At 41.4% G+C, this 26,049-nt stretch overlaps 1 protein-coding gene across 3 annotated transcripts in view; it reads right to left on the bottom strand.

The window, feature by feature from the left end:
• The window catches only part of zfyve27 (zinc finger, FYVE domain containing 27), a 185,029-nt gene that overhangs the window by 155,849 nt on the left and 3,131 nt on the right, over window positions 1-26,049 (bottom strand). For all 3 annotated transcript variants that reach the window (XM_069900320.1, XM_069900318.1, XM_069900317.1), the window contains exons 2-5: window positions 8,886-8,956; window positions 6,349-6,535; window positions 3,112-3,207; window positions 504-616 (exon numbers count right to left, since the gene is read on the bottom strand). In XM_069900320.1, the coding sequence (XP_069756421.1) occupies window positions 504-616; window positions 3,112-3,207; window positions 6,349-6,535; window positions 8,886-8,956 (467 nt within the window). The remainder of the gene's footprint in view (window positions 1-503; window positions 617-3,111; window positions 3,208-6,348; window positions 6,536-8,885; window positions 8,957-26,049) is intronic.

Raw genomic sequence — 26,049 nt, 5'->3', positions numbered from 1 at the left:
AACCCCTGGATTTAATTTTTTAAAATTTAAATTTAGCCATACAGCAAAGTAACAGGCCCTTCTGGCCCACGAGCTCATGCAGCCAAAATACCCCAATTAACCTACAACCCCCATATGTTTTGAAGGGTGGAAAGAAATCATGGGGAGAATGTACAAACTCCTTACAGACAGCGCTGAATGGCCTTCATACACACAGCTTTGGCCCTCAGACCAGTCAGATTTAAACGTAACAACACCAAATACTGAAGCACAATGCCGAAGAGGGCACTCTCTATGAATGTTAGATGGGGGTCCAGTTGCACAGTTAACAAGTTTAAGACAAGCACTCCGAGGTCTAGACTGCTGATCTAGAGACAGGACGAACCCAAATACTGGGGCTGAGAGGCCACACACACTGAGCGAATGCTGCTGTACCACTTTTATTAAACAGATACCAAAGATGTCTTTCACTGGAATCAGCTAATTCTGTGGTTAAATAACCTCCACATTTGCCAAATACTTACCCTGGTAAAAGTCAGCACTTCCCAGAAATATCACATTGTTCAACAGAGCCAGGACCCAGCAGGGTGGGAACAGGTACAAGATGGAAAGTATTCCCAGCAAGGTTCCGTAAAACCTAAGACAAAAAAAAAATCAGTGAAACATCAGATTTGCATTGGTCCAGTACCAGAACACCCCCTATCAGAGTAAGTAATGCAGGAAGGTCTCCCTCAGACCAAGGATGGCAGTCTGAGATTTACACTGCACAGAACCTGATCCCTCAGCCCACCAAGTTAGGACCATCCATTAAATGCCCACTTGCACTGATCCTCCAGTAATCCCATTTGATTCTCTCCACCACTCAACTAAGTTACAGCAACCAATTAACTTAATGACTCACACAGACCTGGGAGGAAACCAGAGCATTGGGAAGAAACCCATATAGTCACAGGAAAAAGAAAGCATCGAACAGGACACACACAAACAGGCCCTTTGGTTGAGCACAATTCCAATTTAATCTTGCCTGCCTCCCAGAGGGCATAGATTTAAGAAGACAGGATAAAAAAATTTAAAGGAAATTTATGGGGCAAGTTTTTGTTTACAGAGTGGTAGGTACATGGAAAGCCCAGCCAGGAAGGTGATTGAAACAGATACATAGCTCATTTTTAAAGGCAAATAGACAGATACATGGAACAGGCAGGGAATTTATTTTTAATGACAGCACGAAAGAAGTTGATTCCAGCCAATTAAACCTGAGCCACCAAATTATGCCATGCAAATCTGGGGAGAACATACAAACTCCTTGCAGAAACCACCAGATTCAAGCTCAGGTCGCTGGCACTGTAATAGCGTCGCATTAAGCCTACTCTAACTGTGCTGTGAGGGATAGAGGCTTTGTGCAGACAGTTTAAATGGGCAACATGGTTGACATAGAGAGTACGGGTCACATAGCTGGCTCCTGAGCAATATTCTATCCTCTCTAGTATTTGGCATTTCCACTCTGGGAAAATGATCCTAATCATCTTCCCTATTGATGCCTCTCAATTTTATAAACTTCTATTAGGTCACCTCATGGAACTAGAAGTTGACATAGTGATGTATCACGGATGTATCTAGGAAGTGATGGACCAAGGGGGACAAAATGGAGTTGAGGTACGATGATACCAGTTTGGTGGGACAGGAGAATGCAGAAACAATGGGTCTACTGAACAATTGAGTTTGTTGCTCTAAGGTAGGAGTCAGAACCATGCATTGTAGGGTTGGGAATCAATGAGGTTAGAGGTTGTGAAATGGAGATTACCAGAAGTGATGAGGTCAGTGATGGTGCGGGAGACATTGGCCTGATGTTTCTTAGTGAGGTCCTGTTACAGGAATAGGCAAGAGGAGATGTCTGGCCTCAGCAAGGTAGAGTGTGCCAGACCACAACAGCACCACCCTTGTCTGTTGGTTTTACAATGAAATCAGGATAGATGAATGAAGTGGTGAAGTCGAGACGGTTGATGTCTCGGCAGCAGATGGAAATGAAATGAACCAGAGAAGGCAGAAGGCCAGAGAAAGGTTCCATGTGTTTAATTATTTATTAATAGGTAGGCTAGGACTTTATTCCCTGGAGAGTCAAAGAATGAGGGGATATTTGATAGAGGTATAAAAAATTATGACGGATACAGATAGAGTAAATGCAAGCAAGCTTTTCCCCCCCACTGAGGTTGGGTGAGTCAAGAACTAGAGGACATGGGCTAAAGGTGAAATGCTTAAGGCAAATTTCTTCACACAGACGGTGGTGTGAGAGTGAAATGAGCTGACAGAACAGGTGGTGGATGCAGGCTCAATTCTGACATTTCAGTGAAGACGGGTGGAAGGATGAGAGAGGAACGGAGGTGCAGGTCAGTGGCAGAATAAATAGTTTAGCATCGGCCAGATGCCTGAAGGGCCTCTTTCTGTAACCTGGTTCTCTGGTCATCAGCAAAATTATATACTCTTCTCAGTGTCCTGTGAACGCATCCTGTGAATGATAAACTCTATTGAGCAACTAAATTCAAGAATGTGGTGCCAGACAGAATTGAAGTAATCTTGGATTTGCAGGGAGATAGAAGAGTGAAGACAAAGAAGGATTTACTTGAGAATTCCCAACTTTGTAAGGAAGGCAGTGCAAGATTTCTGAATGGACAATGAACCACAGACACTACCTCAGTTTTTGTCCAATTTTTTTTAAATAACGCATTTACGGAAATGTGACTTATTGCAATTTTGCATCTGACATACACACATAATGCTGCCACAAAATTTCATGACATGTTCATGACATTAAATGCTGAAGTGCTGGAACCAGTGATATCAGGTCACAGCTTGGTGGTGGGCTCAAGTTTGTGAGAAGACAGGAGATGAGGATGTTCGATCCTCCAGTTTCATAGAAACATGAACACTGACAGAGTGAGAGAGCAGAATCAGGGAATCACACAGATACTACACATTATCAGATGGGATATGATCGTTTCTGTGTTTTTACTACAATCACAGCATTTGCAGACTTTTGTGTTTCACTCCAATCACCTTATCAGTCAGGGCTAGGAGATTTGAAACAAGTTCACCCACTTCACCCATAACCCCTCTTGCAGCTCACCACTCACTTACAGGAAAGACAGAGAGTGATCCTCCCAGTACAGGACGCGGTAGGCAGCTTCACAACTACTGCAAGTCTTGGTCAGCAAATCATCCAGATGAATTAAGCTGAGAGATGAAACAAAACAAATGCATTAATACCATGGTGTATCTGGGAGGCACTTCATTACTGCCTAACCACACATACTGTCTGACTCGACACACCACAGTGTAATTGGATCCTGGATTTCCTCACCTCCAGACCACAATCAGTGCAGATTAGTAAGAACTTCTCCTCCACAATTTCCATCGGTACTGTACCCCCCTGCTCTACGCACTTTACACCCACGGGCTCGGTACGACAATAACACCATCTACAAATTTGCCGACGATACCACGATAGTGGGTTACATAAAGAAAGGTGATGAGTCAGCACACAGGAGGGAGATTGAAAACTTGGGTGAATGGTTCACCAACAACAACCTGCACTCAATGTAACCAAAATTAAAGAGCTGATTGTTGATTTCAGGAAGGGAAAGACAGAGGTATTCAATCCAGTGATCATTTGGGGATCAGAGATGGAGAGGGTGAGCAAACTTAAGAATCTTTCCAGAACCCAATACACTCATAGCATTGTGAAGAAAGCACGTCAGCACCTCTAGTTCTTCAGGAGTTTGCAGAGGTTAGGTGTGACACCAGAAACCCTGCCAAATTTCTATAGATGTGTGGTGGAAAGTGTACTGACCGGCTGCATCATAATCTGTTAATGGGGACACCAATACCCTGGAGTGTAAAGCCCTCCCAAAGGTAGTGGACACAGCCCAAGACATCACAGGCAAAACTCTCCACACCATTGAGAATATCTACAGGGAACGCTGCCATCAGAGACAAGCAGCAATCATCAAGGATCCACACTAGTCAGCACACGCTCGGTTCTCACTGCTGCCATCAGGAAAAAGGAATAGGTGCCACCAGGTTCAGGAACAGCTGCAACCCCTCCACCATCAGACTCCTCAACAACAAACTCAATTAGGGGCTCATTTAAGGGCTCTAACTTTGCACTTTAATTTTTTTTTTAATTATCTCTGTATTGAACAGTTTGTTTACATTCATTATCTATTTATAGTTATTTATTTTTTACATGTATGCGCTATGTACAGTTTTTGTTTGCACTACCATTAAGTGGTAATTCTGACTTTTCTGCAGAAAAAAGAATCTCAGGGTTGTACATGATATCACTCTGATATTACATCTGAAATCTGACCTGAGTTTCTCCAGCGATCTTTGGTTCGCTCAAGAAGTACTCAGAAGAGACAGCAGAGGGAGCGAGGAGATCAGAAAATATGCCAGTTTTTAAACCATCTGAGGGACAAGATCCTGAGGATCCTAAAACTCCCTGAAGTGCTGAGCAATAATTAAATTAAAAATTGGCACTTTTATGATGGTGTGATGAATTTAAGAACTTTGTCCTGTGCTTCCCCATCTTATAGTTTCAAGCCTCGTTCATGGAAGATTGACCAAGCAATTCAATCCGGTTACATTCGAGGCATCAGCTGCCTTTCAGGAAGGTTGATTACATTCTACCATTGACATATAGAGATATCGACCGGTCCTTCCTGCCCACAAGCCTGTGCCTCCCAAATATACCCATGTAACTCATTTACCTGCTAACCCCAAACATCTTTGAAATGTGGGAGGAAACCAGAGAAGCGAGAGGAAAGCCACACAGTCAGGGGGAGAAAGTACATAGACAATAGACAATAGGAGCTGGAGTAGGCCATTTGGCCCGTCGGGCCAGCACCGCCATTTTAGATCATGGCTGATCATTACCATCAGTACCCCTTTCCAGCCTTATCCCCATAACCCTTAACTCCGTTACCCACAAGAGTCTTATCTAACTCTCTTTTGAACATAGTCAGCGAATCCGCCTCTACCACCCTCTGTGGCAGAGCATTCCACAGATTCACACTTCTCTGGGTAAAAAAATGCTTTCTCATCTCCGTCCTAAAGGGCCTACCCTGTATTCTTAAACTATGCCCTCTAGTCCTCGTCTCCCCCATCATTGGGAACAAGTAATCAGACTTCACCTTGTCTATCCCCCTGATGATTTTGTATATCTCAATCATGTCCCCCCTCATCCTTCTAAACTCCAATGGATACAAGTCCAGTTTTTCTAGCCTTGCTGCATATGACAACCCTGCCATCCCTGGAACTAACCTTGTAAATCTGCGCTGCACACCCTCTATAGCTAGTATGTCCTTCCTCAAGTTTGGAGACCAGAACTGGACGCAATACTCCAGGTGGGGTCTCACCAGGGCCCTGTATAACTGCAGAAGGGCGTCTCTGTTCCTATACTCCAATCCCCTCTTTATGAAAGCCAACATTCCATTTGCCTTCTTCACAGCTTTCTGAACCTGCATGCTAGCCTTAAGTGACCGGTGAACAAGTACACTGATCCCAGGTGTTGTAATGCACTAACCGTAAAAGATTAAACTGAGGGTCCACTTTCCCTCCCATTTGAAGGCCAAGAATCTCAGAAACAAAACATGCCAAAACCACTCCTCAGGTCAGGGAGCATTTGTGGAAAGAGAAAAGGGGTTAATGTTCCAAGCTGAACACCCTTCGTTAAGATTCTTTCCCAGTTCTGATGAAGGGCCTTCAATCTGAAACATTAATTTCATTTTTCTTTCCACAGGTGTTGCCTGTCCCTGCTGAATTCTTCCAACATTTCCAGTTCATGCCTTGGATTTCCAGCATCTGTGTTTTTTTTTCCCCCAAGTCCCTATTTCCAAAAATAGGAATTACCCCAATGCATTCTTCAATCCTCTGATCATTATTGATTTCATGGGAAATTGCTCCATTTAAAGCAGTGGTTCTCAACCTTTCCATCCCACCCCCCCCCCTCCCTCACATACCACCTTAAGTAAGCCCTTACCTTGTTGAAGGCTCAAGCCCAAAACATAGGTTATGAATCTTTATCTTTGCTACACAAAGAACACTGTTTGACAAGCTGAGTTTATCCACCATTGTGTTTTTACTTAAGTAACCCCTTACTAACCACAGAACGCCTACAGCATCCAATGCCATAGCTGCTCTGTGGTTAGCAAGGGATTACATAAGGTGCTATGCGAGTGGGGAAAAAAAGATTGAGAACCACTCATTTCAATGAAAGAGTTACATTTACTAATTTACAAGTGGAGCCATGTAGCTAAGATACCTCATCATTACTAAAATGCATAGAAATGCAACTCATCAGCGAGATAAACTTACAAAGCTTTGATTTCGACCAGAGTCTCCTGTCTGGTGATTTTGACCTTCTGAAGATCCTCTCTTCGGACACTGTGGCTTTTCCGCTGGGCGATGGCCTGCTCACTGAGCTGCTCCTGGCAACAGTCCTGCAGGTACCCGACAACAGCAGAGGTTGAGATAACCACAGCGAACAGGAGGAACCAGCCAGCTGTGGAGGAGAAAGCAAGACAAAAATCGATCATCCATCATTCTGTCATTCTTGAACAGAGAACAGAGAAGAGACAGAGTTTGTTGACCTGAAGCATAAACTCTGGCCCTCTCTTCACAGATGCAGCCCAACCTGCTGAGCTTTTACATTTCACTCTTTCAATATTTTTATTAGATTTTTATATAAGAATACATATGGAAAAAGAGATTGATGCATAACTATTCAACTATACAAAGGAAGCAAATTCACTTTAATTGAAAAAATTACATTATGAAACACTTAATTCAAATATAAAGTAGAAAAGAGAAGAAAAAACAAAAATAATAAAATTAATTTTATAATCCAAACCCCAAACCATTCCAAACTTGCATGGCTAATATAAAGAGAGAGTACACTACTAGTAAAAAGAAAAAGAAAAGCAAATCCACGAGAATCAGATATTATTATTACCATTAAAGGTTATGAAAATAATTCAAAGAGTCCCAAAGATTTGAAAATTTTAAATTTAAAACACTTTTTTAACATATAATTTTCTCCAAAGTTAAATATGACATCAAATCATGTAACCATTGATTATGAGTGGGCGAGACAGCATCTTTCCATCTGGTCAAAATAACACATCTTGCAATAAGATGAAGGCAATTTCACTACCTTCTGTTTAACCATCCAAAATAAGGCTATTAAAGGATCTGGTGTTAGGTTTACATTATTAATTATTGATAAAGTACGGAAGACCTCTTCCCAATATTTGACAAGGGTTAAATAAGGCCAGAACATACAAGCTAGTGAACTGTCCTCATTTCTGCATCTGTCACAATAAGAGCCAATATTAAGATAAATACGAGCCAATTTAACTTTTGACATACAAGCTCTATGCACAACTTTAAATTGTAGTAATGAGCACATAGGAATGATGTGTTAACCAATTTAAAAATAGAGTTCTAAGAATCTTCAGGAATTGATATATAGAGATCCTGCTCCCATGTTTTTTTAATTGTATCCAATGAAGCTTGCCTTGATTTCAGCAAAGCATCATATACAAAAGATATTGACCTTTTCTGAGATGGTTGTAGATTATTTCTATTAAATTCATAACAGGAGCTTGAAAAAGGTTTTATAGTTGAGAATGGAAAAAGCCCCTAATCTAAATGATTTGGTAAATTAAATTTGGTAGAGAGTTGCTCAAATGTAGCAAATATTATTATCGATAAATAAATTATAAAAATGTTTAATACATTTCAAGATCCCAATATCCCTTAAGAATCTGAGTTGACTTGACAGGTAGATGCCAAAATCATGTTCCCCCTCATAGGGAAAACCTAGAATGCAGGGGCGTAATTTCTTGAAGCAAAAAGGTTTGTATTTCAAAAAGGGCTGGGGCAAAACTACTTCTCCCCAAATTTAATGAGCATCTTCAAGACTGAAATGGGCAGTATTTAAGTCTACAACCAAATCAAGAGTTCTGGTGAAAGTATGAACTAGGAGCAGGAGTAGGTTAGAGGACCATTGTGCTTGCTCCACTAATCCATCATGGCTGTAGACTCAACTCCACTGACCCACCCATAACCCTTAATTCCCCTACTACTCAAAATTCCATCAAACTACATCTTAAATACATTTATCCACATAGCCTCTACTGCTTGATTAAGCAGAAATCCACAGATTCATTACTTCTTGAGAGAAGCAGTTCCTCCTCACTTCAGTCTTAAATCTACTCCCCCAAATCTTGAGGCTGTGTCCCCTAGTTACAGACTCACCTGCCATTGAAAAGTAAAACCCTTCCTGCTTCCATCTTTTTTATTCCCTTCATGATTTTACATCTCTATAAGATCAAACCTCATCCCTCTGAACTCCAATGAGTATCATCCCAGACAACTCAATCACTCCTTGTAAGATAACCCTTGCATTTCCAGAATCAATCAGCTGCACCCTCCAACCCCAATCTATCCTTTCTCCAGTAAGGAAACCAGAACTGCACGCAGAACTCCAGGTGTGGCCTCAACAATGCATAGTTGCAGCTGAATCTCCCTGCTCTTCAATTCAATCCCTCTTGAAAAGGGCAACATTCCATTTGCTGTCTTAGTTACTTGCTGAACCTGCAAACCAACCTTTAGCAATTCATACACAAGAGAACAGACAGAAAATGGAGCAAAGGTCAAGAGAAAAATCGAGCACCATCTTAATGAATGGTAAGGAGCTGCAGTGCCTATACCTTTCTCTCTAATGGTCTATCTTACTTCCATTTAGATCTAAGAGTTCCACCAACTGCCCAAAATTGTTAAGTCCTACTTGCAATATGACAGTAACCCTTGCATTGTTTTCCATTATAAAACTAATTATTAATTCTTACCTTCGCTAAGTGCCAGAAATAACACATTGAGTGTAACACAGCACACGATAGAGCAAATAGGAGCTTTCCACCTACAAAAAAAAAGGAAGATTGATTAACAAAACATTGCAGAAGCAAAGGATCCAAGTGTCTTTGATGAGGTACTTGATGCCAAAGAAAGACATCAGAGTCGAAGAAAACAGTATCACTAGAGTGGTACATCCACTGCACCAGATAGTCACCAAATGTGGGTATTTAAAAACAGAAGAACACACTGCAAATGACTTTTCCCCCCCAAAGAGGTCATGATTTGGAAACTGTCACTCCACTGTGCCGGAGAGGGTAGGAGAGCAACACATCAGTCTAACAATTTAGAGGCAAGTTAGGAAAGAATTCCATGTAGAAAGGTAGACTACAATGTGGAATTCCCTTCTGTAAACTGCAACTCGGGTGGAAATTAAATGCTAACTTTAAATGGAAAAGTGATGATTTGGTTTACACTAAGATAAAAGGCAAGTCCTGTGTCACAGAGCAAGCTTAATGAATTGTAGATCAGGAGCAAGGGGCTGAATAGCCACCTTTTGCACCCATACATCCCCCATGGATGCTGCGCAACCCACCCTTTTCTTCCAGCAGATTAATTTTGACTACAGATTCCAACATTCACAGTCAGCTATGGTTGCCTTCCTTCTGAGCTATGTGTAAGGATAGTAGAACAGAAGAGTTGAATGTTTGAGTGATTATTAGGAAAATTGAATCCACAACCTTTTCCTCCATAATGAACAATCTGTCAGGCTTCTTGCTAGTTCACATATGAAAGAATAGTGATGCCTACATATACAAACCTTTTTTTAATTAAATTTAGACATACAGAATGGTTACAGGCCATTTCTGCCCATGAGCCCGTACCACCTAATTATACCCAATTAACCTACCACCTCATTTATGTTTTGAAAGGTGGGAGGAAACCAGAGCCCCAAGGAAACCCACACAGAGACACTGAGAATGCACAAACTCCTTAAGACAGCACGGGATTCAAACCCACCTCCCGATCGCTAGCACTGTAACAACATTGCACTAACCGCTACGCTAACCATGCCACCCCAATGGATTGTTCCATGCCTTTATTGGAGCAGTGACTTTCCATTAAACTGCACACAATAAATCAAAGGATACACTGCTTTAACTAGACTGGTGCACTGCAGAATTGGTATGGAGGCACCAATACGTCTGAGCAGAAAGCCCTGCAAAAAGTCATCGACACAGCCCAGTACATCACTGACAAAGTTCTCCCCACCATGGAGAAAATCTGTATGGGACGCTGCCATTGGAGAGCAGCCACAATCATCAAGGATCAACACCACCCAGCACGTGCTCTGTCTCGCTGCTACCATCAAAAGGTATATAGATGCCACAAGAACAACTGTTCCCCCTCCACCATCAGACTCTTCAACAACAAAATCAATCAAAGATTCATCTAAGGACTCTTACTTTCCACATTATTTGTTATTGAACATTTATTTTCTGTATTGAACAGTGTGTTTTCTCTGCCTTCTTGATTACATTTCGCTCTTTTGTATATGATTCTTTACTTGACTAATTTTTTGCACTCCCGATAGGTAGAAATTCTATCAGCCCAGCAGGAAATAGAATCCCAGGGTTGTTTGTGATGCATGTACCCTTCTCCATTAACAATGGCGTGAAGCAAGGCTGTGTTCTCGCACCAACCCTCTTTTCAATCTTCTTCAGCATGATGCTGAACCAAGCCATGAAAGACCCCAACAATGAAGACGCTGTTTACATCCGGTACCGCACGGATGGCAGTCTCTTCAATCTGAGGCGCCTGCAAGCTCACACCAAGACACAAGAGAAACTTGTCCGTGAACTACTCTTTGCAGATGATGCCGCTTTAGTTGCCCATTCAGAGCCAGCTCTTCAGCGCTTGACGTCCTGCTTTGCGGAAACTGCCAAAATGTTTGGCCTGGAAGTCAGCCTGAAGAAAACTGAGGTCCTCCATCAGCCAGCTCCCCACCATGACTACCAGCCCCCCCACATCTCCATAGGGCACACAAAACTCAAAACGGTCAACCAGTTTACCTATCTCGGCTGCACCATTTCATCAGATGCAAGGATCGACAATGAGATAGACAACAGACTCGCCAAGGCAAATAGCGCCTTTGGAAGACTACACAAAAGAGTCTGGAAAAACAACCAACTGAAAAACCTCACAAAGATAAGCGTATACAGAGCCGTTGTCATACCCACACTCCTGTTCGGCTCCGAATCATGGGTCCTCTACCGGCACCACCTACGGCTCCTAGAACGCTTCCACCAGCGTTGTCTCCGCTCCATCCTCAACATCCATTGGAGCGCTTACACCCCTAACGTCGAAGTACTCGAGATGGCAGAGGTCGACAGCATCGAGTCCACGCTGCTGAAGATCCAGCTGCGCTGGATGGGTCACGTCTCCAGAATGGAGGACCATCGCCTTCCCAAGATCGTATTATATGGCGAGCTCTCCACTGGCCACCGTGACAGAGGTGCACCAAAGAAAAGGTACAAGGACTGCCTAAAGAAATCTCTTGGTGCCTGCCACATTGACCACCGCCAGTGGGCTGATAACGCCTCAAACCGTGTATCTTGGCGCCTCACAGTTTGGCGGGCAGCAACCTCCTTTGAAGAAGACCGCAGAGCCCACCTCACTGACAAAAGGCAAAGGAGGAAAAACCCAACACCCAACCCCAACCAACCAATTTTCCCTTGCAACCGCTGCAATCGTGTCTGCCTGTCCCGCATCGGACTTGTCAGCCACAAACGAGCCTGCAGCTGACGTGGACTTTTTTACCCCCTCCATAAATCTTCGTCCGCGAAGCCAAGCCAAAGAAAAAAACTCTGACAATAATTCTGAACTTTTGACAAGAGATTGTTCTGCTGAGCCAGTGTCACCATTATCAGTCTTTTTAATGCCATATAGTCTAACAGTTGAAACAGATAGTCTGAAGTCACAATGGTGCCAAGGGTTGCTTTTAATTAGCACAGAGTCAGAGAAAACCATCTCTTGCTTTTTTGAGTAAAAGCATTAAATGGAGGTAAGTCAGATATATGAACATGATCATGTGGAACTACTAATCCACCAAACAGCAGGCAGTTGGAGTGAAATTAATTGGGCTGCCAGGACTAGTGTTAGAAGGAGATAAAAAGTAGTGTTTAAGAGGCTTATAACTATGAAGGTGACAGAGGGATATCTATCAAGTGCAAGCAGCTGAGTTTTAGTTTAATTTGGGCATCAGGTCCAGCACAGACATTTGGGCTGAAGGATCTGTTCCTGTGTTCCATGTTCTAAAATGGCCAAATTCAGAATTAGATTTTATAGTCATGAACATGTCATGAAGTTCTTTGCTTAGCAACAGCAATACAGTGCAAACGTTCTTATAAACCACATTACAAAATAAATTTAAAAAATAAACTGCAAGAAAAAGTCAAAGTGAGGCAGTGACTGTGGTTCATTGATCATTCAGGAATCTGATGGCAGAGGGGAAGAAGCTGTCCTTGTGCTGCTGAGTGTTCATCTCCAGGCTCTTGTACCCTTTTCTTGATGGTAGCAGAGTGAAGATGGTGTGGCCTGGGTGGTGGGGGTCCTTGAAGATAGAGGATGCTTTCTTAAGATACGTCTTCAATGGAGCGAAGTCTGGTGCCTGTGATATCACAGGTTGAGTTCACAACCCTCTGGAGATTTTTTCTTGTCCTGAGCATTGGCACCTCGGTGCCAGACAGTGATACAACCAGCCAGAATGCTCTCCATGGTATACCTGTAGAGGTTTTCAAGAGCCTTCGGTGACATACTGAATCTCCTCAAACTCCTTACAAAGTGCTTTTCTCAGCAACTCAAAGTCAAGACAAGTTTATTGTCATCTGATTATAAAGTGCAACCTGACGAAACAGTGTTCCCCAGTCCTTGGTGCAAACCACCCGACATAAGACACATACAAGCAAACAGTACATATGCAGGACAAGTATTTTATCTCTACAAATCAATATTGATTTGTATATATGAGAGCCTCAGATGGTTAGTGTGATCAGTTCCTTTGGTCATTCAGCATTCTCACTGCCCATGGGGAGAAGCTGTTCCTCAGCCTGGTGGACTTTGTAGGTCCAGACCCAGTCCAGTTTTTTCAAAAGTGGATTCCAAAGGTTTTGGAAATCTTCTTCTTTGGCTTGGCTTCGCGGACGAAGATTTATGGAGGGGGTAAAAAGTCCACGTCAGCTGCAGGCTCGTTTGTGGCTGACAAGTCCGATGCGGGACAGGCAGACACGGTTGCAGCGGCTGCAGGGGAAAATTGGTTGGTTGGGGTTGGGTGTTGGGTTTTTCCTCCTTTGCCTTTTGTCAGTGAGGTGGGCTCTGCGGTCTTCTTCAAAGGAGGTTGCTGCCCGCCAAACTGTGAGGCGCCAAGATGCACGGTTTGAGGCAATATCAGCCCACTGGCGGTGGTCAATGTGGCAAGCACCAAGAGATTTCTTTAGGCAGTCCTTGTACCTTTTCTTTGGTGCACCTCTGTCACGGTGGCCAGTGGAGAGCTCGCCATATAACACGATCTTGGGAAGGCGATGGTCCTTCATTCTGGAGACGTGACCCAAATAATGCATTTTCTAAATGGTCTGGAGTTGGACAGGGCTCATCGAGCAATACAAAGGAAGCTGCTTCTTGGTCAAGCGTCATGTTCTATCTTGAGCCGTTGTTTGCGTTATCAGGACAGAGAATTTATTTTGAGACTTGCAGTACAGAATGCAAGAAATAATCAGGGTCCATTGCTTGTTAAGAATAACAGGGTTTTTTTTTTTAAAAACGCTGATTTGAGTCAAGCTGTGATTAAATGTCTTAGATATTGGGATTGATGATGATCAAGTTCATTGAGATTTGGAAGAGGCATTTCATACTTCAGATGATTTTCTGTTTTAATTTTCGTTGTTCTGTTCGGGGTGGGGTGGGAATGGTTCAACTGCTGATCCCTTCTGAAGTCATTTCATTGGCCACTATTGAATATTTTTTTATGTTTTTTTTTAAATGGGGATACTTTTTTTTTCTTTTCTTGGAGGAAATCTGGCATGGGGAGATGCTTCTTATTCTAGAATAGGTTTGTTTTTAGTATCAGCACAATTACAAGGTCGAGTTTTTAAGGCTGAATAAGTCTAGGACTTTGTCTGATCATTCCTCGTTATTAATTACCTGTACTGCTTCAGAGAGAGTAGAGAATGTTTATCATTGGTAATTTAATTCTTGTTTGTTGAAAGATCCTGAATTTTGTAAATTCATAAGGGATCAAATACAAATTTTTTTTGAAAACAAATATAGGATCAGTTGATAGTAAATTTGTTTTGTGAGACGCTTTGAAAGCTTATTTCCGAGGACAAATTATTAGTTACATTGTTCAAGTTAAGTAACGACAAATGTTTGAGCTTAATAAATTGGAAAAGGAGACAGAGTTTGGAAAAAATCTACAACAAAATTCTATGGAAGCTAAGAAAATATGTTTCGTTAACTTGAAATTACAGTAGAATTTGTTACAAACGTATAAATTTGAGAAACTACTAGAGAACTAAGCAGCGGTATCATGAATTGTTAACATAGCAGTTAAAAACAGAACAGGTTTCTAGAACAATAAATGCTATTAGGCATCACTCGACAATTATGTATAAACCTCAAGAGATTAATGATGAGTTTCGTATGTTTAAAGAGAAATTTTATACTTCTGAGGTATAAAGATAAGGTTAAAATTTAATTTTTTTAATCCAGTTTAACTTTACCTTCTTCGAAGGATATGGATATTAAGGAATTGGATGCTTCCCTTACTGCTAAAGAATTGATCAAAGCACTTCGGTCCATGCCGAGTGGCATGTCTCCAGGTGATGATGGGTTTACTTCTGAATTTTGTAAGGAATTTCAAGACTTATTACTTCCCTTATTGATGGAGGTTTTAGATCAAGTGGAGAACATTGGGTCTTTTCTGGATTCTTTTTCCAAAGCAATTATTACTGTTATCCTTAAGAAGGCTAGTGGCCCCTTGAAAGCAGGATCTTATAGGCCTATTTCTTTGCTAAATGTGGAATATAAAATTGTAGCCAAGGTTCTGGCTAATAGATTGGCCAAATATTTACCTGACTTGATTCATGTAGATCAGGTTGGTTTTATTAAGAATTGTTATTCAGCAGACAATGTTGTCAAGTTGATTTCTTTAATTAATATTTCTCGGGAGCAATCTGACCAACCAACGGTAATTTCTCTTAATGCACCCTTTGATAGGATGGACTAGAATTTTTTGTTTAAAGTTCTGGAAAAGTTTAATTTACCATTTGTGTCCTTACCTTTTGTGTTATCTAGATTGACCGAACAGGGCTGTCCTTTGTCATCAGCTTTGTTTGCTTTGGTCATTGAACCTTTGGCCCAGATGATTAGGCAGGACAGTTCTATTAAAGGTATTAAGGTGAATTCTGATGAATACAAGATAAATTTGTTTGTGGATGATGTCTTGATATATTTAACACATCCTTTGCAATCTTTGGGGATTTTGCATAAACGATTAGAGCAGTACAGTGAGGTATCTGGATATAAAGTTAACTGGGAAAAAAGTGAAATTATGCCTTTAGCTCGAGAAGATTATTCATTTTGGAGACAGGTTGAAAAGTTTAAATGGTCTGATCAGATTAAGTATTTAGGTATTATTATTGATAGTAATTATAATCATTTATTTGAATTGAATCATTTACCTTTACTGTCTAGAATTAAGTACTATATGAACCAGTGGAAGGATTTACCCATAATGTTGATAGGACGGGTTAATTGTATTAAAATGGATATCCTTCCCCGAATTCAATATCTTTTTCAGTCTATTCCATGTAGGATTCCTCAAAAAAAATTTTTAAGATTTGAATACTTTGGTGAGAAAATTTTTGTAGAAAGACAAAATGGCGAGGGTATCATTACAGAAGTTAACTTGGAAATATGCACTAGGAGGTTTGCAACTTCCTAATTTTCAAAATTAGGATGAATCAGCTCAGTTGAAACTTATTAATAGGATGTTTCAAGTGGACAACCTTCTGATATGGGCTAATATTAATGATCTCAGATAGGTGAAAAGAGGATGGATCAATTTATTTATCGATGGAATTCTCAGTTATTAAGTAATTACAATTTACCAGTGTTAAAACATTTAATTAAATTATAGAATTAAAAAAATGAAGTTATAGGCACCCAAGAAAATTTTTTGGCTAAAACATCTTTTTCCCTTTAAAAAAAAAAATGACAGCCAGCAGCCTTGCCTGCTTCAATTATCTCAGGAAGTGCAGTCGTTGTAACACCTTCCTGACAAGTGATGAGATGTTGAGTATCCATGATACTCCAAGGAACCTGGTGCTCTCTACTGTCTCTACTATAGAGTTATTGATGTGTAATGAAGGTGATCATTCCACGACCTCCTGAAGTCCATGATCATCTTTCATCTTGTCCACTTTGAGATTCAAGTTGTTACTCTTGCACCATTTCATGAGATTTTCCACCTCTTCTCTGTGTTGCTGATGAGGCCAAGTACTGTTGTATCATCTGCAAACTCAATGACACTGTTAGAGCTGGATCTGGCAAACACTAGTGCTCAGCACGACAGCACTCGACATTCTACTACCGACTTGGAAAGACTGTTAGGAAGTCCAGGATCTAATTACAGAGAGGGGTGTTGAGTCCCAGTGAGGACAGCTTCTCCACTAGGTTCTGGGGAATGATCATATTGCACGCTGAGCTGAACGCAAAACTTATTTCATAATTTATTAACTTTCTGTTCAAATGAAAAGCCTGACAGGCATTCTCACTTCCTTGAGGTTTGATCACTGGCTGACTCATTTCCTAACCGGGCTTTTGCTCAACCATTTCTCACAGCACAGGCATTTCGGACAGAGTCTGATTGAGTAAGCTAGATGCACCAGGATGTTCTTAGATCTATGCTGGACCTCAGGGAAAAAAGAGAACAGAGAAGCGATAGGAGTGTAAGCATGGGGTGACACAAGAACTGGATCACGTGGATCCAATGTAAATGATATTCATTACTTGAATTATTATCTACCCAGAGAGAAACACAGCCAACCTGAGACAGGAGTAGGAGGATCCAAGATATTTTCCTGCATACCCAATAATGTTACCCAAAATCCTATTCTGCATGCCCCACTCAACACAGCATGGACGTACCCTGAACGTATCCAAATTTTAAATAAATATATCGACTTTGCAAAATCCTGCAGCAATTTCCTCCCTTTCCTCAGTCATCATTTCTCTAGTTTCCAGAGAGAGAGTGGTTTCCTCTCTGGCACTTCGAACAGGATCTTCTCTCAGATCCTGGTCAAATATGCTTGCTCTTAAACCCACTGCCTTACAACATTTTATAGCCACGGAATGCTCAGTGCCAAATCGAGCCAGCCCTTTGGAGAGCTAGATCATTATAGTTCAGTACTTTCAGCACACAATGTTGGGCCAACCTATGTAAACCTACTCCATGACATCTAATCCTTCCCTCCCTCATACACATAGCCCTCTATTTTCCTTTCATCTATTGCCTATGTCAGAGGCTTTTAAATGTCCCCATTGTACCAGCCTCTGCCACTACCCCCAGTAATGCAATCCAGGAACTCATCACTCTCAAGGTAAAATAACTTGCCTCTGACGCCTCCCCTAAACTTAGCTTCACTCACTTTAAACAGGGGTCTTCTGGTATATATTATTGTCACCCTTGGAAAAAGGTGAGTCCTTGAATTGGTTATTTTCATGTGCATCAAGGAAAAAGTTTAATTTTGACTGCTATCCAGGCAAGCCACAGAACAAAGAACAGTGCAGCACAGGAACAGGCCCTTTGGCCCACATGTCTGCACTGAACATGATGTCCAAATCAAACTAAAATTGCTGCTTGCAACTCTTAAGTTTAAGCTTACGCTTATTATTATTATTACATGCACTGAGATGCAGAGAAAAGGTTTGTTTTGTGTGCTTTCCAGCAAATCTATCCATAGACAAGTACAGCAGATTAAACATGTAATAAAAAAGTGAAAGAAGGTACGTCCATTATGGAAAGAGAAATTTGCATTTATAGTCACGTGTACCAAGATTACAAGGGAAAAAAAAGTTTATTTTGAGTGCTATCAGCAAGACTATCCATTAGTAAAGCAAAATACAATACAGTACAGAGTAGTGTTACAGTGAGAGATCAGTTCAAATGGAGCAACGCCAACATTATTTTTAACCAGTGTGAGGTTCGTTCAGTAGTCTGATAATAACAGGAAGGACATTGTGCTTGATTCACGCTCTTGAACCATCTCCTTGACAGGAGGAAGGAGAAAAGAGTGTGTCCAGGGTGGGAAACAAAGAAATAGGATTGAAATACAAAAGTCTGCAGACAATGTAGTTGTAATAAAAACAAGCTGAAATGCTGGAGGAACCTTTCAGAGTCTGGAGGAACCTTTCAGAGTCTGGAGGAACCTTTCAGAGTCTGGAGGAACCTTTCAGAGTCTGGAGGAACCTTTCAGAGTCTGGAGGAACCTTTCAGAGTCTGGAGGAACCTTTCAGAGTCTGGAGGAACCTTTCAGAGTCTGGAGGAACCTTTCAGAGTCTGGAGGAACCTTTCAGAGTCTGGAGGAACCTTTCAGAGTCTGGAGGAACCTTTCAGAGTCTGGAGGAACCTTTCAGAGTCTGGAGGAACCTTTCAGAGTCTGGAGGAACCTTTCAGAGTCTGGAGGAACCTTTCAGAGTCTGGAGGAACCTTTCAGAGTCTGGAGGAACCTTTCAGAGTCTGGAGGAACCTTTCAGAGTCTGGAGGAACCTTTCAGAGTCTGGAGGAACCTTTCAGAGTCTGGAGGAACCTTTCAGAGTCTGGAGGAACCTTTCAGAGTCTGGAGGAACCTTTCAGAGTCTGGAGGAACCTTTCAGAGTCTGGAGGAACCTTTCAGAGTCTGGAGGAACCTTTCAGAGTCTGGAGGAACCTTTCAGAGTCTGGAGGAACCTTTCAGAGTCTGGAGGAACCTTTCAGAGTCTGGAGGAACCTTTCAGAGTCTGGAGGAACCTTTCAGAGTCTGGAGGAACTCAGCCGGTCTTTCAGAGTCTGGAGGAACTCAGCCGGTCTTTCAGAGTCTGGAGGAACTCAGCCGGTCTTTCAGAGTCTGGAGGAACTCAGCCAGTCTTTCAGAGTCTGGAGGATTTGACAAAGATATAGGAGAACAATTGAACAAAACGTTTGCTTGTCTTGATTAAAAAAGCCATATATAATATTCCAGAAATTCTAAAGCATCAAAATTTGAAATAAAAGGAGAAATTAAAAGAAATTAGTATTAATTTAAAAAGCACTGTGGAAAGTTAATAAATCCTCAGGGAGTGATAATTTTCATTCCAGAATACTAAGAGGTAGACATGGAAATAGTGGATGATAACCTCACCTGTAAAGATTGTAGAACAGTTCCTGTAGATTGGAGCATGGTAAATGAAACCCCACTATTTCATAAATTTAAATTTAGACATACAGCATGGTAACAGGCCATTTTGGCCCACGAGTCCGTACCCCCCAACTTGCATCCAATTAACCTATAGCCCAGGTAAGTTTCAAGTGGTGAGAAGAAACCGGACGCCCTGGGAAAAACCCACGAAGACATGGGAGAAATGTAAACTCCTCACAGACAGTGCAGAAATCGAACCCAGATCCTGGTCACTGGCACCGTTAAGGCGCTGCGCTAACCACTACGCCAACCATGCCACCCCGAGGACAGAGAGAGGAAACCATACATTGGTTAGCCTAGCATCAGCAATGGAAAATACTAGAGCTTGATTATCAAAGATAATATAACAGAACAGTTTAAAAAAAAAAAGGAATCAGATAAGTCAATGTGTTTGACAAACTGACTAGTTTGGACGTGGATAGGCTTGCTAGATAGCAAGCAAAACAAACCTTTTCATTGATGATGTAACTAGCAGAATAGATAATGGAGAACTGATGTCTGCGTGCATTTTTGGATCATCAGAAACTTTGATAAAGCCCTATGCAAGAGATTTGCACGCATCATTAAAACACATGGAGCCTAGGCAATATGTTGCGAATGAAAACTGGTTGACAGGCAGGAACTAGGAATAAATACGACTTTCTTTGGCTATTGGATGGAGACCAGTGAAGAACCAAAGGGAACCCACTATTCACAATGTGCAGCAATGCTTTAGAGCAGCCATTCTCAACTTTTTTCAGCTGCAGCCCCCTTAGGACTCTGCTCAAAGTTTATGGACTGCCTTCCCTGTGCAGCAGTCAAGTTTAGTTGGTTTCTTCTGTATTTCTCGCCTACTGACTACATAACAAACATTTAAAAATTTATACTTTCATTCTATGGGCCCCTTAAATGTGCTGAGATCCCTCGGAGGGGCATATGGCCCCCATTAAGAATGGCAGATTTAGACAAATGAACACAATTGTAATATTTTTAAGTTTGCTTGCGAGCTAAATCTAGGTAGGATTGTGAGGAGGTTTCAGGCAATTTAGGCAGGTTAAGTAAGACTGCATAGATATGGAAGATGCTGATTAACATAGGAGAATATGACATTATTCATAAGAAAACCAGAAACACCAGGTATTATTTAAATGCTGGGAAATTGTTGATAGACAAAGGAATCCAGCTGCCCTTGTAAACATAGAACTGGAAACAAACATGCAGATACAAGTAAATGGATCAAGGCAAGAATGGCAACCTGAATCGACATGGACAATGCTGTACGACTCCAGGTAAAGGAAGTAGCAGGTACTCGGTCTTAACTGCAAAAGGATTTAAGTATCATTGTCATGAACACATGCCATGAAATTTGTTGTTTTGTGCAAAATTTCTCTAAGTTACATTTTTTAAAAATAAATAAATTGATACAAAGGAAGAGAATAAGTGAGGAAGAGTCTGTGGTTTACTACCCATTCGGAAATCTGATGGTGGAGGGGGAAAAGCTGTTTTTTGTACCGTTTTGTACTTCAGGCTCCTATATTTCCTTCCTAATGGTAGCATTGAAAAGAGGGCATGGTCTGGGTGGTGAGGGTCTTTGAGGATAGAAGCTGCTTTCTTGAGACACCATCTCTTGTAGATGTCCTTAATGGAGAGACAAATGCCATCATAGAACAAGGAAATCTTGCTGCATAGAGTACAATTATAGAGACCTGGAGTATCACGTCCAGTCTAGATTTCTTTACTAAAGGACAAAAATGTGCAGCAAGGTCTCATCAGTTCGATTCCTGGGATGGTGGGACAGTTTGACAAGAAATTGAATCAACTAGGTCTATTAGGTTTTGTGCTTTTCCTCGCACATATGCTGTGTTCAATCCACTGCCCACTGAGTGGTGGGGGTTGGCATCTACTGCCTGGAAGGAAGAGCAGGAACCATGAGAGGGGATCTCATTGAAACATACCAAATTCTGACACAGCTGGATGCACAGAGGATGCTTTCCTCCGTTGGAGTCTCAAGGTGCACACCACTACACAGGATAGAGTTGAGACTGCTTCACCCAGAGGGTGGCAAGCCTATGATTTTACAACTACAGAAGATCATGGAGGCCAAGTACCTAAACTATATGAGGAAATGGATTTCTGGATAGAAAGGGATAAGAGGTATAGTATGGTGAAGGAGAGGATAAAGGGCACTGAGACAGAGGATCAGCGATTGACTAGTGAAGCAGGTTCAAGGGCCCATTCCAGCTCATGCATTTTTTTGTTCCATAAAGCTATTTATTTTCTTCCAGTCATTTGGACAATTTATGGAGTGCAACTAATTTAAACATTTGGAGAGATTGGGAGACTGTAGATGCTGGAATCTAGAGTAAAAATAAATCTCTTGGAGAGACTCAGCAGTTAGCACAATGCTGTTACAGCGCTAGCAATCGGGACTGGGGTTCGAATTCTGCACTGTCTGTAAGGAGTTTGTATGTACTCTCCATGTCTGCATGGATTTTTCCTGGGGGCTCTGGTTTCCACCCATCATTCAAAACGTACTGGGGGTTGTAGGTTAATTGGGTGTAATTTGGCGGCACGGGTTCATGGGCCAAAATGACCTGTTACCATGCCATACGTCTAAATTTTAAAGTTTAAGCAGCATTTGTTGGAGAGGGACTAGGGTAAGGAATTGTCAATGTTTCAGATCAAGAGCCTGCATCAGTACAGAGTGGAGGGGAAGGCAGCCACCATCACAACAACCTTCTATAGAAATGTGGTGCCGTTGCTACAGAGAAATGGCTCGAAGGTCAATCCACAGGACCATAAGAGTGGTAGAGAGGATCACTGGAGTCTCCCTTCCCCCCCCACACCAACCTGCCCATTGATGCGTGCAAAATCATAGGGACCCCTTCCACCCCTCACATAGTATCTTTCAGCTACTCCCATCGTGAAAATTATCCAGGTGTATCAGAGCCAGCACCACCAGGCTGAGGAACAGCTTCTTCCCACGGGCAGTGAGAACACTGAATGACCAAAGGAACAGCTCACACTAACCATACAAGACTCTCTTATTTATGAAACAATATTTATTTATTTGCATATATGAATACATGTCCTGCATGTGTATTGTTTGTCTGTGTGCTTGTTTTGCACTGATGCAATCAGATGACAATGAACTTGACTTGAGTGTGATAACCCTACTGTTGCTGCTTGCCCCAATGTTCCTCCAGCATGTTTTATTTTAATTCAGTCAATTCCTTCCTACAACACAAACTGCCAGACTAGAACCCACGTTGCATGAATCTCCTACAGAGTATCTCCTGAAGATATATCCTTCTCAGCATTTTGTTGTCAGGACATTTTCAATAGATAGCAGAATGGCCTTAATCTTTGCTCCATTAATTTTTAATAGTTATTTTCTAAGGACAAGATCAGCACAAGAAAGGTTTTATGTCTCTATAAAAATCACACGTTTCATGAAAATTTCAAACCAATTTGTCCCCAGGCTTTCAAACTACCAAACCTAACATCTCTCAGTAGTTGCCAATTAAATGCACGAAATACCAGGGAAAATGTCAAGGGAGTGGTTATTGCATAAAAATATAATGAGGCAACAACAGGGATTTGCAAAAGTGAAATCACATTAAATTTATCTCTGACTTTTTTTCTTGAGGTTGTAACAAGTGGAATAGATAAAGGGGAAATTATAGTGTGTGGTGTGTATTTAGACTTTCTCTAGGCATCACACAAAAGGTTATTAAACAAACTTACACACAGTCTTGCAGGTGTGCAAAATCATTGAGGATCCCTACCACCTCCCACACAGCATCTTTCATCTACTCCCATTGGGAAAAAGATACAGGAGTATCAGAGCCAGAACCACCAGGCTGAGGAACAGCTTCTTCCCATGGGCAGTCAGACTGCTGAATGAATGAACTGCTCATACAAACCCTCCAAAACCTTACTACTTATTGACAACATTTACTTGTGTTTTTATATATGTCAAACATACTTATCATTTGTCTGGATGTGCGTTTCATGGTTTTTTTTTGTGTTGTTTTTTTTTTTTTTTTACACGAAGGACTGGAGAACGCTGTTCCATCAGGTTGTACTTGTACAATCGGATGATAATAAACTTGAACTTCAACTTGACATACTGGAGTGGAACGAGCATTAAATGGGTCATTTTCAGACTGGGAGACTATGGCTAGCAGAGATGCCACAACGATTGTTGGTGGACCCACAATTGTTTATAATCTACATCAACGATTTGGATATGGAGATCAAGTGTAATATATCAAAATTGGCTGATAACATATGCTTGTTTTGCTGTGAGAAGGACGCAGAGGAGCTTCATGACAACATTGCCAGGTTAACTGAATGGGCATGAACATGACTAATGGAATGCAGTGTGGAAAAATGCGAGTTCATCCATATTAGGAGAGAAATATAAAGATGCAGAAAGAAATTGAGAGCTTTGATAATCACAAGAACCTGATTGTCCCTATACACAAATCACTGCAAGCTAAAAGTCATTTAAACAAGCAATTAGGAAGTAAAGATGTTGAGATTTGGTACAATAGGGTCCACCACAAAGAGTGAGGAAGACCTGCTGTAATTATTCAAGGATAACAATGAGAAGCTGAAGAGTCTCAGAAGGTCAGGCAGCATCTGTGGGGAGAAATGTCCAGTCAATGTTTTGAGCCTTGGCAAAGGATCATGACCCAAAACAATACAAATTGTGAAAAGTCGAGGCCCCTGTACATATGTGTTAACATTAACCAACCAAAAAGCTGTACTCTCCATCTCGCTTTGTTAAATTTTACCTTTTTTTAAATTTAATATAAATGATAATAGGCCCTTCCAGCCCACAAAACCGCGCCCCCCCCAATTCATCCATGTGACCAAGTAACCTACTAACCTCGTACGTCTTTGGAATACGAGAGGAAATCAGAGCACCAGAACGAAACCCACACAGACACAGGGAGAACTTGCAAACTCCTTTGATAGCACCGGATTCAAACCTGGATTACTGGTGCTGTAATAGTGTTGCACTAACCACTACATTAACAATCATGCATTAATAAAAGGATACAAAAATAAAATATTCCTAACATCTAACGAGCATCAACAGATTTGCAGTTATCAGTCAAAACACATTAAATAGCAATCGTTCATTAGTTGACACCTTAACTTTGCCATAAAATCACTGTATATGTGTGAAAAAGAAAAAGTGTACATCATGGCTAATGTGATTTATGGTGTAAAAAAAAACAAACTTTGCCATAAAATGTATTTGCCAATTAATTTTTCATTAAATGTTGCAAGACACATGGCCAGGTCAATAAAAGTCTGCTCAGTCAGGAGCGAAAGAAACAATCTGGGTCAAGGAGCATCAAGTGGGAGAGAGAAAATGGTGAATGTTTCAGGTTGGAACCCTTCTACCTCCCATTGAAATTAATGAGCAACCACAACAACGACTTTGAAATCAATGTTAGCAAAACTAAGGAGTTGATTATGGACTTAAGGAAGGAGAAATTAGGAGAACATAAACCAGTCCTCATCAAGGGGTCAGCGGTGGAGAGGGTAACGAACTTCAAATTCCTTGGTATCAACATCTCTGAAGACCTATCCTGGGGCCTTCATGACAATGCAATCATGAAGAAGGCTCGCCAGCGGCTATACTTCATTAGGAGTTTGAGGAGATTTGATATGTCACCAAACTCTCTTGCAAATTTCGACATGGAGACCATTCTGATTGGCTGCATCACTGTCTTGTATGAAGGTGCCAATGCACAGGACAGAAAAAGGCAACAGAGGGTTGTTAACTCAGCCAGCACCATCATGGTCCATTCCATTAAGGACATCTACAAGAGGTGGTGTCTCAAGAATGCAGCCTCTGTCAATACAGTAATGACCCTCGCTACCTAGCCCATGCCCTTTTCTCACTGCTAGCATCAGGGAGGTGGTACAGGTGCCTGAAGATGAACACCCATCAGTATGAAAGCACCTTCTTCCCCTCCGCCATCAGATTTCTGAACAGACAATGAACCCAAGGACACCACCTCACTTTTCCACACTATTTAGTTTTTAAATCTTGTACTTAGGGAATTGCAATTTATAGCAATTTTGCAGCTGTAATGTACAATACTGCTTCCGCAATACAAATTTTGTGACACACGTTTATAACAATAAACCTGATTCTGATGCAGGAAGAGGTACTCTGTATGAGCATGGTTGACTAAATGACACTTTATGTGCTGTAAATTCAGACAATTCTATGACCCATGTTCAATTCCAGAAGGTGCCATAATGTAAAAAATGCACTTGGTCAAGCTAAACTCCTCCCTCCCCAGATGACAAATGCTCAACGAATGAGCTCAAAAGAGGGCTGTGTCTGACCAGGAGTGCCATCAAGACTCATATGCTCTCTCTGAGAGATCGGCTGAAGCCACTCTTCCCTGTGCCTGCTTACTCTCCCATCACAGCTGCTTCTGTAATCCTCCCCAGTCTTCTCTCAACGTTTCTGAGGAATGGAACCCTTTCCTAACCTGGGTCTGTCTGTATACACAAAATTAAAAGGCAAAACAAAGAGTAATGACTATAAATCCCTCCCCCAGGGTGTGGAATATTAAAAATAGAGGCAATTATAGAATGGTTACAGTATAGGAGCCCATTCGGCCTCTCATATCCGCATCAGCTCATCTCTCTA

The sequence above is a fragment of the Narcine bancroftii genome, chromosome 10 (assembly GCF_036971445.1).
Source record: "Narcine bancroftii isolate sNarBan1 chromosome 10, sNarBan1.hap1, whole genome shotgun sequence".
Classification (NCBI taxonomy): Eukaryota; Metazoa; Chordata; class Chondrichthyes; order Torpediniformes; family Narcinidae; genus Narcine; species Narcine bancroftii.
The sequence above is the reverse complement of the archived record's forward strand: the minus strand, read 5'-3'. Positions and strand labels throughout refer to the sequence as shown.